At 42.3% G+C, this 16,414-nt stretch overlaps 1 protein-coding gene across 1 annotated transcript in view; it reads left to right on the top strand.

Annotated features, from left to right (window-relative positions):
• Nucleotides 1-16,414, top strand: part of LOC138970256 (uncharacterized) — a 108,204-nt gene that overhangs the window by 7,333 nt on the left and 84,457 nt on the right. The window contains exons 6-10 of the mRNA XM_070342752.1: nucleotides 279-387; nucleotides 979-1,122; nucleotides 8,033-8,210; nucleotides 12,163-12,244; nucleotides 16,031-16,133. Coding sequence (XP_070198853.1) covers nucleotides 279-387; nucleotides 979-1,122; nucleotides 8,033-8,210; nucleotides 12,163-12,244; nucleotides 16,031-16,133 — 616 coding nt within the window. The remainder of the gene's footprint in view (nucleotides 1-278; nucleotides 388-978; nucleotides 1,123-8,032; nucleotides 8,211-12,162; nucleotides 12,245-16,030; nucleotides 16,134-16,414) is intronic.

Consider the following 16,414-nt stretch of genomic DNA (forward strand, 5'->3'; position numbering starts at 1 on the left):
CTGTGTTGTCCCGTATCATGCTGACAATACACTGTGTTGTCCCGTATCATGCTGACAATGCACTGTGTTGTCCCGTATCATGCTGACAATACACTGTGTTGTCCCGTATCATGCTGACAATACACTGTGTTGTCCCGTATCATGCTGTCAATACACTGTGTTGTCCCGTATCATGCTGACAATACACTGTGTTGTCCCGTATCATGCTGACAATACACTGTGTTGTCCCGTATCATGCTGACAATACACTGTGTTGTCCCATATCATGCTGTGTGCAGCGGAACAAGCGCTGCGCGTGTCCGGGGTGCTGGCGCTGGTGGTATTGGGCGTGGTCCTCAGCAACAACCGCACCTCCATCAGCCCCGAGGTGGAGACCTTCCTGCACAGGTAGGGCCCGGACCGCGTCTTAAAACTCAGCCGTATCCACGAAAAACTACCGAAACAGTTGTTACAATAATAGATCTGTCTACAGGCTTTGCCCACTTCAAGTTCCAGCCTGGAAATATATACCAGATTGTATTGTTATGTCTCTCACAGACTATGTTTATGTCTCCCACAGACTATGTTTAGGTCTCCCACAGACTATGTTTGTGTCTCCCACAGACTATGTTTAGGTCTCCCACAGACTATGTTTAGGTCTCCCACAGACTATGTTTAGGTCTCCCACAGACTATGTTTAGGTCTCCCACAGACTATGTTTAGGTCTCCCACAGACTATGTTTAGTGAATAAATACAAAATAGACTAAATGTAAAACTGTGTTTCTTCTTGACGTCCGCCGCATGCCAGAACAATGCAAAGGCTATTTTTAGTCTGAAAATGAACTAGTGTGTGTGTGTGTGCCACGATGTGTGTATGTGTGTGTGCGGGTGTGTGTGTGTGTGTGTGTGTGTGTGTGTGTGTGTGTGTGTGTGTGTTTGTGTGTTTGTGTGTTTGTGTGTGTGTTTATGTGTGTGTGTGTGTGTGTGTGTGTGTGAAGTTTCTGGGAGGTACTGGCGTACATGGCGAACACGCTGATTTTTTTCCTGGTGGGGATGATCGTGATGCGGCTGATGATGCAGAAAGCCCGGGTGTGGGACTTTGTCTACAACTTCCTTATCTACGTCAGTATCAACTCCATCAGGTCAGACACATTCCAACAATGTTAGACCAAAGTGTCGACCAATTCACTCTGTCCGGCGTCACATCTTACATAGACGTTGCGCAACGCTTTGTGTTGTAAGGCAATGTACTCAATGTACTCTTATTAAATGTACCATTATCACCCGCATAACGCTACTATATATAGCAATTGGGTATTATTCAGCCACTATCGGAGTGTTGAGTTGTTGTTTTTTCCCCGAGAAACTCTTCTGAATGAAGACGGCGATTTTGGATTATCAAATGAACCATTACCACACTTATCATCATTAGGCTATGTATACAGTTGAAAAACAGACATTTTGTGTTCCGTACTGCTTTTTGACTCACATGCGAAGCAAAAGTGAGTCTATGTACTCACCCGAGTCGTCCGTCCGTCCGTCCGTCCGTCCGGCCGGCCGACCGGCCGGCCGTCCGGAAAACTTTAACGTTGGATATTTCTTGGACACTATTCAGTCTATCAGTACCAAATTTGGCAAGATGGTGTATGATGACAAGGCCCAAAAAAACATACATAGCATCTTGACCTTGCTTCAAGGTCAATGTCGCAGGGGCCATAAATGTTGTCTAAAAAACAGCTATTTTTCACATTTTTCCCATTTTCTCTGAAGTTTTTGAGATTCAATACCTCACCTATATACGATATATAGGGCAAAGTAAGCCCCATCTTTTGATACCAGTTTGGTTTACCTTGCTTCAAGGTCAAGGTCACAGGAGCTCTTCAAAGTTGGATTGTATACATATTTTGAAGTGACCTTGACCCTGAACTATGGAAGATAACTGTTTCAAACTTAAAAATTATGTGGGGCACATATTATGCTTTCATCATGAGACACATTTGGTCACATATGATCAAGGTCAAGGTCACTTTGACCCTTATGAAATGTGACCAAAATAAGGTAGTGAACCACTAAAAGTGACCATATCTCATGGTAGAAAGAGCCAATAAGCACCATTGTACTTCCTATGTCTTGAATTAACAGCTTTGTGTTGCATGACCTTGGATGACCTTGACCTTGGGTCAAGGTCACATGTATTTTGGTAGGATAAATGTGTAAAGCAGTTCTTAGTGTATGATGTCATTGCTAGGTTTAGTTATTTGACCTTGACCCTAAAGGTCAAGGTCATGTCAAGGTCAAGCATGTGAGTCGTATGGGCTTTGCCCTTCTTGTTGGTTGGTTGTTTCACTCCATGTTTTTTATATTTAGTCAAGTTTTGACTAAATATTTTAACATCGAGGGGGAATCGAAACGAGGGTCGTGGTGTATGTGTGTGTGGGTGTGTGTCTGTGTGTGTGTGTGTGTGTGTGTGTGTGTGTGTGTGTGTGTGTGTGTGTGTGTGTCTGTCTCTTCTGTCTCGGGCGGGGATATAGCTCAGTTGGTAGCGCGCTGGATTTGTATTCAGTTGGCCGCTGTCAGCGCGAGTTCGATCCCAGGTTCGGCGGAAATTTATTTCACAGAGTCAACTTTGTGTGCAGACTCTCTTCGGTGTCCGAACCACCCCCCGTGTATACTACATTGGGTGTGCACGTTAAAGATCCCACGATTGACAAAAGGGTCTTTCCTGGCAAAATTGCTTAGGCACAGTTAATAATTGTCTACCATACCCGTGTGACTTGGAATAAGGCCGTGAAAGGTAAATATGCGCCGACATGGCTGCAATTTACTGGCCGTATAACATTTCATCTCACACGGCATCACTGCAGAGCGCCTAGAACTGTACCCACGGAATATGCGCGATATAAGCCTCATTGATTGATTGATTGATTGTCTGTGTGTGTGTGTGTGTAGAGCGATTCAGACTAAACTACTGGACCGATCTTTATGAAATTTGACATGAGAGTTCCTGGGTATGAAATCCCCGAACGTTTTTTTCATTTTTTTGATTAATGTCTTTGATGACGTCATATCCGGCTTTTCGTGAAAGTTGAGGCGGCCCTGTCACGCCCTCATTTTTCAACCAAATTGGTTGAAATTTTGGTCAAGTAATCTTCGACGAAGCCCGGACTTCGGTATTGCATTTCAGCTTGGTGGCTTAAAAATTAATTAATGACTTTGGTCATTAAAAATCTGAAAATTGTAAAAAAAAATAAAAATTTATAAAACGATCCAAATTTACGTTTATCTTATTCTCCATCATTTGCTAATTCCAAAAACATATAAATATGTTATATTCGGATTAAAAACAAGCTCTGAAAATTAAATATATAAAAATTATTATCAAAATTAAATTGTCGAAATCAATTTAAAAACACTTTCATCTTATTCCTTGTCGGTTCCTGATTCCAAAAACATATAGATATGATATGTTTGGATTAAAAACACGCTCAGAAAGATAAAACAAAGAGAGGTACAGAAAAGCGTGCTATCCTTCTTAGCGCAACTACTACCCCGCTCTTCTTGTCAATTTCACTGCCTTTGCCATGAGCGGTGGACTGACGATGCTACGAGTATACGGTCTTGCTGAAAAATGGCATTGCGTTCAGTTTCATTCTGTGAGTTCGACAGCTACTTGACTAAATATTGTATTTTCGCCTTACGCGACTTGTTTGTTAGTCCTGAAGAAGCCTCCACAGTCGAACATTTGGTTTGGTTTTGCACTGATGTGCTGTGCTTTCGTTGTCGAGTGCATATATATTTCTTCTGTTTTTCAACTTTGTTCCTTGCCCACTGTCACTTTGTTGTTCAGATCATTATGGATGCATGCTTGTCAATCTGCTCGTGACATGTTGAACAAGCTCCCGTGTCTATCCAGTACACAAGTTCACAAAGGCAGATTAGCGGCACTTGACCGCTGTTTGAGCTGTAAGTCGCCCTAATCGTTATTCATGAAACCCAGTTTCGACCCGCGGCACGTGACGGCTTTAAACTTAGCGGACCTACCTCTCGGCGCAACTGTCGCTAACGGCATGATGCCGCCGGTAATCTATTGATATTTGGATGGTGACGTCCCCATTCGCCCCGGCCTAACTCGCCGCTTCCCATCTCGCCGCTTCCGAACTCGCCGCTTTCCATCTCGCCGCCAATAATCTTGAGTTTTGCAAGTGAGGCGATTCGCCCCCTCCCATCTCGCCGCCAACACACACACACACACACACACACACACACACACACACACACACACACACACACACACACACACACACACACACAGACAGACAGAGAGACACAGACACAGACAGACAGACAGACAGAGAAGAGGCGGGATAGAATTACATTGAAAGGAGAGGTATCCTTGTCTTGTGCTTGCCCTTGAGTAGCTGTAAGATTTTGTGATGGCTTATATAAATTCTGGAGGATGTAATTTTGGTGCTATAAAGAACCGACGCGCTCACAAAACAAAACGAACACTAGAATTGGAAAATTAATTAAAGTTTATTGTGAATATGGTCATACTTGTCGATGTCATAGTAATTCGGAATCAGCTCATAATATCAATATATAAAAGGCTAAACATAAATCTATGGAGAGCTAAGTAACCTATATAGGAGCGTGGCGGAAAAACTAATCTAAGTTTAGAAAGTGAATTAAAGCTAAAATGTGAAGTAGAAAGGACTAGCTTGAGTGAGAGTGCAGAACAGTAGAGTGTGAAGCGTGGAGCATGGAGCGAGAAGCGCGGAGCGGTGAGCGAGAAGCGCGGAGCGGTGGAAACTGATAGAAAGAAAAAACTAAACTTAGAATTCGAAACATCAAACTAAACATCAAAGGTGTCCTAAAAACATAAACATCAAAGATGGACGTCAAAATGGCGGCCGAAACAAGATGGCGGCCGAAACAAGATGGCGGCAAATCAATAAAAAATCACCAAAGCTATCATGAACACCAAGACAAAATATGTTAGAAAACCCTACATAGAATAAACGTAGGACACACTAGGCTAACTAAACAAGAAACGACACGCAGTGAAAGGAAAGCTGACCAACAATACAGGACGGAGAAATACAAATACGACTCGCGAACATGAACCAAAATCTTACAGAAGGTTAGCAAACAAAAACTGGCTTAAAGTCAAATCATAATAAACCAGAACAGTCTCAGCTCTTCCCTTGCATAGATAAAACGTAAGACAAAGAAACGGAAAGAAGACAAAGAAACGGAAAGAAGACACAGAAACGGAAAGAAGTCATAACAAACAAAGATTCGAAACGAAAATTACACGAATTCGGTAAATAAGAGCAACATGGAGTCAGAAATGGATACTCGCCTTTGACAGCATCAATATAACCTAAACAGGCTCAAGGCGAGCAACTAAACAGAACATTACAAATTAACTTGAAAACTGGTCCCAGGAACAGAGCAAAACCCTATCTATACTAAAACACATGTAGTTCCCTGAACGGCTTCCCAGCAAGTGACAACGAATACAGGCTATCCACCACAGAGGTGAACTAAAAGTTACTACGCGTTACTACGGTTTTACTGTTGCAAAGCATGCGTCCCGTGCTCTCCGGGGAAAATCTCCAGAGGCTAGCATGGTCCAGCGTGAGCCATACAGGCACATGAAATCAATATCAGAAAAACGCCGGCCACACTCTCGTTTATAAATTTATCTGTTCGTTACAATATTTAATGTCAGTACAACAAAAACAAAGGTCGTACCAGGACGCTCATACTTAATAAAGAAAAATAAAAGATAAAGAGCGAGCTAGACCCGCACGCGAACCTACAGAGGTGGTTGCAAAAAGGGAACAAATAGGGGCAAAAGTGAGAAAAGTGAAAGAAAAGAGGTGAGAAGGAGATCAGAAAAAGGGGAAGCCACCACCACGGAAAGTCGCATGCGAGTCAAGCTAGAAGCATGACTAAAAAACACAAGCAAAACAAAAAGAATCTAAATACACAGAAGGCTCCTTAGCAGGGGCATTCACAGTCTAATTGCTGTAGAACCATAACCCATGCAAAGCATGTCAGACTTCAAACTCTTTGAATAAAACAGGATAAAACCATCTGGGAAGACAGCTTAAGCCAACTTGTTTTTGACTCACACAAACGCACATACAAACACACACACAAACAAATAAACAAACAAACTAACAAACGAACAAACAAAAAGTTATGCAAACAGGTAATCCTACCTTTCGTATTCATTCACTAAAACAAGTGTTAGTTTTATTTTGTTAAATTGCATTTCGAAAGATACATTTAAAAGTGTGTTGACCTATCACCTGATTATAACGATTTTAGCACAAAGCATCTGCTTTATTCTGAGTGGCACATCTGAAATTTCAAGAAATAAAGAGTACATATTTTGAACAGGTTTCACATAAGTTCAGATCTTTGAAATGACATTGTGTAAGGAAACTGGACGAAGACACACTTATCAAAATGTTTGCTCTTCAGTAAGATTTTAAACAGGATCGATGGTATTGCACCAGTAAAGCCACAGTCGCGTGTTGTTGCACTCATGAACAACGTGAATTATGGGTTATACATAAGTCGAATTAGGGGTATTAAAAAGCTAATTGCACAAGCTTTCTACCAAAATCACAAACGTCATGAAAAGCGTACGAACGGAAACAATTTGATGAAAGTGGTACGAACGGACACATTTTGTCGTCAAAATCAGTACGAACGGACACAAAACTGTTTTTTTGCAAATTCAATTCATCTTATGGTTCACATAGGTCCAATATCACACGCATTCGTATTTTGTGCTATTTGAAGACGATTGGAATACACAGAACTTGTAGTGGGGGCCTGTTTTACTCTGATCTAACGAATGTGTTTGATCATGAACGGAAACGCTTTTCGTACGAACGGAAACATGCACTTTGGTACGAACGGAAACATGGTGTATGAACGGAATCTGCATGTTTTCAAAAGACAAGTGATTGTACAAAAGCCATGAGTTTCTACAAACTTTTGTTCAAGCGAAATGTCGTAACAGGCAATGGTTTTGGTGATCATGTGCAAATCAGGGGTCAGATTCGATAACAGAGCGAGAAATACAAGAACATTTTAAAAAATCAGGCAATTTTGCCACGTTCAGCCCGCGTGTGTTATCATGAGGATTACTAGCACCTTGGTACTTATCGTACACATAGCCCAACCATTTCGCTACCTTATTCATTCAATATCACACAAGCGCGCTGCCCACACGACTTACCACAACGTTTTTCCCCAAGCAAGTGACGAAAATGAGGCTGTATGAACGGAATCAGTTGACACACCATGTACAGGTGACGAGAAATAGCAATTGCCATGCATTTTGTCTCCGGTCTTTTTTGTCAATTCTAAACTGGAATTTGTTGTCAAAAATACATTTTCCTCCCCGCCTGGTGGTCGCGACCTGGAGAGCCATGGTTATGAAGTGACTTTCACAGAACAGAAATCAGGTAAAATTTGTTTTAACCTGTTTTGCACGAGAAACGTCAAAAGTCAACTTCATCGTATGGGATACGGTAAACTCTGGACACACTCAGGTAAACGTGTTATTTTCTGTAACTTGTTTTGCACAAGAAACGTCAACTTCATCGCATGGAATACACGGGGCAAGTTGGCACTGCTTGCGGGGGCGAGATGGCACCCTTGACAGTTTGAAAGCAAGTAGACCGTGAAGTCGGCGACTACAAAGCGGCGGCGAGATGGGCGGGGGCAAGTCGGTACCTCGCCATTTGGATGACTGTGTCTGCGTGTGGTCTTATGCAATGAGGCACCTCGCTGATCGTGCTTATCTCGGCTAGTGGGAAAGGTCGAGCGGAGGTGATTTCCTTTGATAAAGGTTTATGTGCGCATGCGTACAGAGCAAGAAGCGAAGTAACAACCTCGTTAGCTAAAGGCGCTCAAAGGTGGTCACATGAATGCCAGTTAAAATCGGAATTTAGAGCCCTTAAGCTAAAGAAGTTCTAGCTCCTTGAGCCACCTCACATTTCTTACTTCTTATGAATTGGCCTCCAGGGCCGTGACGGTCATAGCGTTCAGTCCGCTGCTGAAGCGCATGGGGTATCCACTGCCCTGGCAGTTCATCATCGTGGCCTCGTGGAGCGGATTGAGGGGAGCGGTCGGCCTCGCCCTGGCGCTCATGGTCTACGAAACGGACGAAAAGAAAATTCCCCAAAACAACGTTAGCTACTTGGTGAGGACTATTTTATAGGACAGATTGCGTGTGGTCCTTGTGCTGAGCAAAAACTGGACTGATGTAAATGTACGGCTCCGTGGGAAAGGGTGTGGGGTTAGGAATGGTTGTTTGTCGTGTGTGTGTGTGTGTGTGTGTGTGTGTCCCCATAAACGATTAGGCTCACCGTCTGAGACGTGGCCAGACCGTTGTATGGGATCAGGCCTCTACCTCCACTTGTACATGTAGCCAACATCAACTGCCTGGCTGCGTTCTGTGCAGAGGGCGGCTATTTTCTTATGGAATGTTGTCTAAGAGTGCCTCTTTTCCTGTATTTTGACAATTGATTTGACAATTGATTGATTACTTCAAGGTTATCTCTCAGAACACTACAACACTTTCATAAGGCTTCAAACAGAAAAACCAATTGTGTACGTCGTCTGATTCAAACAGAAAAACCAATTGTGTACGTCGTCTGATTCAAACAGAAAAAACAATTGTGTACGTCGTCTGATTCAAACATGAAACAAACATCTTTATACGTTCTGATAAAAATATATACTGTTCAAAAAAAGAAACGCATAGCTTGTAATATTTGGTTAATTTAGTTATATGGCTACAAGGATATCCACCAAACTGCAGAAAATGTTTATCTGGTCGTCGACCTTTCGTCCATTGCCACAAGTGAGCTCTGCACGTGACGCATGCGTTATCAGTGGCTACAATGTCAAAATTGCTCATTTGGCACGACCACTCGTCATGCTCCAGTGTAATCTCGTGAAACTCGGGGAATATTGAGCTCTCACCATGTCTTCCAAAACCCATAAAAGCGGATTGTTCGCCACAAAGAAATCAGACGACAATTCAGCGACGAAAGATGGCCCGATTGAGCAGAGAAGACCGCCAAATTGCATTGGGTCGTTTACAAGCAGGCCAAAGTCAAAGTGCAATCGCCAGGCACTTCCACGTGTCCCAGAGCACCATCAGTAGACTGTGGGTCAGGTTTCAAGCCACTGGCTCCGTTGCTGACTTGCCACGAGCGGGAAGACCAAGGGCGACAACTGCTGCTCACGACCGCTTCATACGGCTCCGCCACCTCCGGAATCGTTTCCTGTCGGCCTCATCTTCTGTCCAGGCTCTCCCCGGGCCACACCGATTATCGGACCAGACCGTGCGGAACCGCCTGCATGAAGCTGGTTTGAGAGCTCGCAGACCTCACAGAGGAGCTGTCCTCACCCGCCGCCATCGCCAGAACCGAGTGCAGTGGGGCAACCAGCACCTTCGCTGGACCGTCCGGAATCACTGGAGACACGTGTGGTTCAGCGACGAGTCCGACTTCCTGCTCCAGCGACATGATGGTCGGAGGAGGGTCTACTGGAGAGTAAACGAACGTTACGCGCCCAACTGTGTGGATGAGGCACCCGTTCATGGTGGTGGAGGCGTCATGGTGTGGGGGGCGATCAATACCGCTGGAAGGAGCACCCTGGTGCACGTCCAAGGGCGCATAACTGCCCAGCGATACGTGGAGGAAATTCTGCGCCCACACGCCCTTCCTCTTCTGGCTGACCAGGATGCCATATTCTAGCAGGACAACGCTCGCCCGCACACAGCACGACTCACCACCCAGTTCCTCACCGACCACCATGTCCAGGTGCTTCCCTGGCCATCCATGTCGCCAGACATGAACCCGATAGAACACCTCTGGGATGAATTGGACAGACGTGTGCGCAGGCGAGAAGAAGCGCCGGCAAATCACCGCGATCTATTGCAGGCACTTCAGGAGGAGTGGGACACCATCCCACAGCAAGATATCCGGCATCTGATCCAGTCCATGCCCAGAAGGTGCCGGGCAGTTGTTGCTGCTCAATGCAGTCACACCCCCTACTGACTTGACAGCCTCGGCACCCAATCGTATTGATTGACTGATTGATTTGAAGATGCAAATGAACTGTGTGTGCATTCAACTGTGTCCATACCAAATTTCAAACAAATAATCTAAATATTGGATTTTCTGTTAATTTTTTCGAAAAATAAAACAAATTTGGCAAGTAGCAACTATGCGTTTCTTTTTTTGAACAGTATAATTGGCATTTATAGACCGTCATGTCTTGTTCAGAATCAGAGAAAAGTGTCGTGAACAGACGATGATGGGAAATAACTCTGCCGGGGCTTGTTATCATGAAAGTGAGACAAGCTAAACTCCGTTTGGACGAGTAGCACTGCCCAGTGGAATGAAGACCCCGTGGCGCCTCTGAGTGATGAGCTGCGATGTGCATGACTTCCACAGAGTACAGCATCATGCGGAGCAAGCATTAACGGCAGGGTCGGCTCGATATGATTTGCCCTTTTTTGGGAAAAAACACATTATAGCACATTAGTCATTGCTTGATTCCACTGATCACCTCAACTGAGCTACGAGGTATGATCCAAACAAAATGATCAAACCGCGATTACACAAGTCTCAGGCCACTGATCATAAAAAAGTAATATATCATTTGAAAGGCCAACCATTTAACTAGCATACCGCTAAGAAATGACGTCATTAGGTTACTACGTCATAAATGACGAGGTTTTAAAATACGTAACTTTTGGGTTGTGCTTCAAAACGGAGTCTTTTGTCAAGCACCATGAAAATCTTCACTTCTTTGAAAGAGTGTAGCTGGATGATGGTACAAAGAAAATGTCTACAAAACTGAAGAACGTTACACGAATCAAAGTTGTTCCATTATCTACAATCTGACAAACGAAAAGATAAATCGAAACAAGGCAAAAGGGGAATAACTCTGACAAGCCAAAAAAACCGTCAGACGAGCGCTTCAAACGAGAATAATGTAAGTGCTGTGTCAAAATTTAAGAACTAAGATTAAAAAGTGTACATGCGAGTATAAAGTGCAAAAATTAAACTTCCATATGGAACAGTCCAGAGGATTCTTCTCAATAATCTTCCGCTTCAAAAGCTGGCCGCAAAATGGGTGCCTCATAAGCTTAAAGGGGAACGGAAGGAGCATCAGGGTCCTCTTGCATGCGATCTGCTCAACCGTTGTGAACCGAGTAGACCCACATTTGTTGTTACTGTAGTCACTGATAATGAGACTTTGTTTTCCTTATACTTTAGTGCCAGAGAACGCAAAAACAAAGCTTGTCTTAACCAAAAGGACGAGATGCATCACATTTGTAAGCGAGGTTTTCAAAGCAGAAACAGGGCTATTCGCTGTATTTTTCGACCACGAAGGTCCCGTTGCTTTCGATATTCTGTCAACTAACAGTACCATCATTGTCACGTACTGTACAGAAACCTTTTTACCCAAACTTACTTACGAGTTTAGCAGTCATTGACCAAATTGCGAAACCCAGACTGCCCTTCTCCTTTATGACATTGTCATTCTCCACAAAAGAAGGGGTGTAAATCCATTCCTAAAAGACCAAATGATCCCATTTTTGCCTCACTCATTCTTCAGACCTGATTACACCCCCCGTGATTTCTGGTTAATACCCTCTTTGAAAATCAGACTTTTTGCCAACAAGTTTCCCTGCAGCCAGGACCTCAAACAAGCCGTCAAATCAGAGCTCAAAATCAACCCCAAATAAGGCCACCTTAAGGCCACTTATGATTGGCTTAGGCATTTGTGAATTTGCATCGATGTAGGAGGAGAGTAGTTCTAGTGACAGCTGTATTTTGGGCCAGATACGCCAAACAGTTTCTGCGAAAATCATATTTGATCATTTTGTTTGGATCATACCTCGTAATTGGCCCAACTTGCCTCACGTTCAAGAGAAACACCTCTTCCACAGCGCATGAAAAACCCGACACAATTATTTTCGAAAATCTTGTATGACAAGAAAAGGAAACGAACGCAGCCTTGTACAAAAAGCAGCCTCTCAAATGTAGACCACTAATTGAGTGTGTGACCAAGACATTTAGTATTGTGAAAGAATATGTAGAAATTAACATGCAACATGTTTACTGTTTCAGGTATTTTTTCATCTTTGTGGTATTGTCTTTTTGACCTTGGTCATCAACGCTACAACTATTTCGAAACTTCTGTCGCTTCTTGGTACGTTAAAGGTTTGTTTAAACATTTCATTTTAAAAAAAAGTTTGCAATTGTGTATTTGCTTTGCGTGCTTTTCTACTTTTTGACTCCCCTGAGTGATTATGAGAGCAGACCTGAGAACCCATACGATTTCGCCGTATTTTGTACGCATGATTGTCTAGAATACTATCCAGTGGAAAAACAAATACGACGAGTAATATTGCTAGACTACTTTTCTTCACAAGCGCAACCCGAAGCAGATCCAGTACTTTAATTCATGATTACAAAATGGTAACCTTAACAGTGCGACAGACGCGTGTGAAGCATGTTTAAATGTGGAGTACGCTCATTTAAAAAAAAATACACCAAGTTTGTTTGAGAATACTCCAAGTGCAAAACAGGGATTCCCAGGTCTGTGAGAGTCTAATTAGGAATGAGCAGTGTTAGGCCGTCCGTAGACAAAAAAAAATTTAAAGGCACAGTAAGCCTCCCGTAAACCATCACAGATACGGTCAGGCTTTTACACACAGTACAAACACCATTTCATTTAAACACTCACCAATTGAGAACATCCTAGGTGCCCTCCGTAAAGAGCGAACAATTTTCAAAGAATTTATTTTTGCGTGGTTTATCTTACCCCTGAGCCATCGTGAACCCGTGTGATCCAGTTTTCCCTTTTCACAATGCAGTCGTCATAGTTAGTCATTTGAATGCGACTCGACGTGAGCTTATCTACAATAGCACGTTTTTTTATGCACGAAACAACGGCTGTGGTTCACAAGAACTCTAGCGATAGCTTTTGACTGTTGAGAGGAACGGCGATTTGCACTGATAAACCGGCCGTCGTCTGCTACGACCGGACCCTTGCGTGACCCTGCTTCCGGGCTTTTCTTTTTTTAAACTTTCACAACTTCGAATTGTTCTGATCTTGTCTTGATGAAAAACGAATTCTTTTATGATTAAAGAATGTTTGTGTAACAAGCTGTCAATTTATTATTTAGATTTTAAAAGTTAGGTCTAGCGCAAAAACGAGGCGCCGTTGTTGTTAACGGAACAAGTCTACGAAAATAAATTCTTTGAAAATGTCTCACGCTCGACAGAAAGCAGCCAGGATGTTCCCGTTCGGTGAGCGTTCAAATGGAAGTATGCTTGTACTGTATTTAGACGCTCGGGGAGCTCTGTGATGGTTTACGGGAGGCTTACTGTGCCTTTAAACGTTGAGTTCATCTTGGATGTTTTTAAAGCTAGAGCTTTGAAACGTTGCACGCTTCTAGGGTTTGGTGATCTCCCGACGTGACCCCAGTTTGGTTGACCCGTGTTCCAGCGTAATTAACTCAGTGAGTGTAATGGGACATGATGGAGGGGAGTCGTAAAAAGCGGAAGTTTCAGTATGCTGTATGACGTCTCTTGTACAACATTGTCAGATCAGCGGATTTCCCTTGACCAGAGTCAGCCTAATTTCGCCTAACTTTCTTTTATTTCTTCCCAGAAAGACACCATTGTTTAATGATAGACAATACCGATGCATGCACAGCCTGGCGCTGAACTTACGATTATAATGTTCTACAGCTGACATGTTGAAGTCACCAAAACACGATTATAATGTTCTACTGCTGACATGTTGAAGTCACCAAAACACGATTATAATGTTCTACTGCTGACATGTTGAAGTCACCAAAACACGATTATAATGTTCTACTGCTGACATGTTGAAGTCACCAAAACACGATTATAATGTTCTACTGCTGACATGTTGAAGTCACCAAAACACGATTATAATGTTCTACTGCTGACATGTTGAAGTCACCAAAACACGATTATAATGTTCTACTGCTGACATGTTGAAGTCACCAAAACACGATTATAATGTTCTACTGCTGACATGTTGAAGTCACCAAAACACGATTATAATGTTCTACTGCTGACATGTTGAAGTCACCAAAACACGATTATAATGTTCTACTGCTGACATGTTGAAGTCACCAAAACACGATTATAATGTTCTACTGCTGACATGTTGAAGTCACCAAAACACGATTATAATGTTCTACTGCTGACATGTTGAAGTCACCAAAACACGATTATAATGTTCTACTGCTGACATGTTGAAGTCACCAAAACACGATTATAATGTTCTACTGCTGACATGTTGAAGTCACCAAAACACGATTATAATGTTCTACTGCTGACATGTTGAAGTCACCAAAACACGATTATAATGTTCTACTGCTGACATGTTGAAGTCACCAAAACACGATTATAATGTTCTACTGCTGACATGTTGAAGTCACCAAAACACGATTATAATGTTCTACTGCTGACATGTTGAAGTCACCAAAACACGATTATAATGTTCTACTGCTGACATGTTGAAGTCACCAAAACACGATTATAATGTTCTACTGCTGACATGTTGAAGTCACCAAAACACGATTATAATGTTCTACTGCTGACATGTTGAAGTCACCAAAACACGATTATAATGTTCTACTGCTGACATGTTGAAGTCACCAAAACACGATTATAATGTTCTACTGCTGACATGTTGAAGTCACCAAAACACGATTATAATGTTCTACTGCTGACATGTTGAAGTCACCAAAACACGATTATAATGTTCTACTGCTGACATGTTGAAGTCACCAAAACACGATTATAATGTTCTACTGCTGACATGTTGAAGTCACCAAAACACGATTATAATGTTCTACTGCTGACATGTTGAAGTCACCAAAACACGATTATAATGTTCTACTGCTGACATGTTGAAGTCACCAAAACACGATTATAATGTTCTACTGCTGACATGTTGAAGTCACCAAAACACGATTATAATGTTCTACTGCTGACATGTTGAAGTCACCAAAACACGATTATAATGTTCTACTGCTGACATGTTGAAGTCACCAAAACACGATTATAATGTTCTACTGCTGACATGTTGAAGTCACCAAAACACGATTATAATGTTCTACTGCTGACATGTTGAAGTCACCAAAACACGATTATAATGTTCTACTGCTGACATGTTGAAGTCACCAAAACACGATTATAATGTTCTACTGCTGACATGTTGAAGTCACCAAAACACGATTATAATGTTCTACTGCTGACATGTTGAAGTCACCAAAACACGATTATAATGTTCTACTGCTGACATGTTGAAGTCACCAAAACACGATTATAATGTTCTACTGCTGACATGTTGAAGTCACCAAAACACGATTATAATGTTCTACTGCTGACATGTTGAAGTCACCAAAACACGATTATAATGTTCTACTGCTGACATGTTGAAGTCACCAAAACACGATTATAATGTTCTACTGCTGACATGTTGAAGTCACCAAAACACGATTATAATGTTCTACTGCTGACATGTTGAAGTCACCAAAACACGATTATAATGTTCTACTGCTGACATGTTGAAGTCACCAAAACACGATTATAATGTTCTACTGCTGACATGTTGAAGTCACCAAAACACGATTATAATGTTCTACTGCTGACATGTTGAAGTCACCAAAACAAACTTCGTTCTCGAAATTCTTTGTCAGTTCCTTGGGAGACATGCAACAGAAGTGACAGAATTTTTCAGGTTAGGACGTCTTTTCAAACTTTTGTTTGGCTTCTGACGTCAGAGATTTCACTTCGAAAGAGAGGGTCAACAATATTTTTCATGGATATCTCTTTTAGTTCTAAAATCAAAGCAAAATAAAAACTTATTATTCTTTTTTTCTTCTTTTTTTTTACGCCTTGCCATCAGAGACAATCAATTTTTAGAATGTTGTGAACGATCTTGATCCAGGAATGAGTGACGTGTCCAACGCGCGACGTGCTGCTATGGCAACGGCCTTGAGCTTTCTGACCGAGGTCAAACAGAAGACCATGAGTGTGTGGATGACAGACAGGTAAGCTTGTGAGCGGTACTCTCCACATGTCGTATGTATTTAACTCTCACCTACACTTGTTGCACATGTCGTGTGTATTTAACTCTCACTTACACTTGTTGCATATGGCGTATGTATTTAACTCTCACCTACACTTGTTGCACATGTCGTGTGTATTTAACTCTCACTTACACTTGTTGCATATGGCGTATGTATTTAACTCTCACCTACACTTGTTGCACAGGTCGTATGTATTTAACTCTCACCTACACTTGTTGCACATGTGGTATGTATTTAACTCT

This window comes from Littorina saxatilis, linkage group LG7 (genome assembly GCF_037325665.1).
Source record: "Littorina saxatilis isolate snail1 linkage group LG7, US_GU_Lsax_2.0, whole genome shotgun sequence".
Classification (NCBI taxonomy): domain Eukaryota; kingdom Metazoa; phylum Mollusca; class Gastropoda; order Littorinimorpha; family Littorinidae; genus Littorina; species Littorina saxatilis.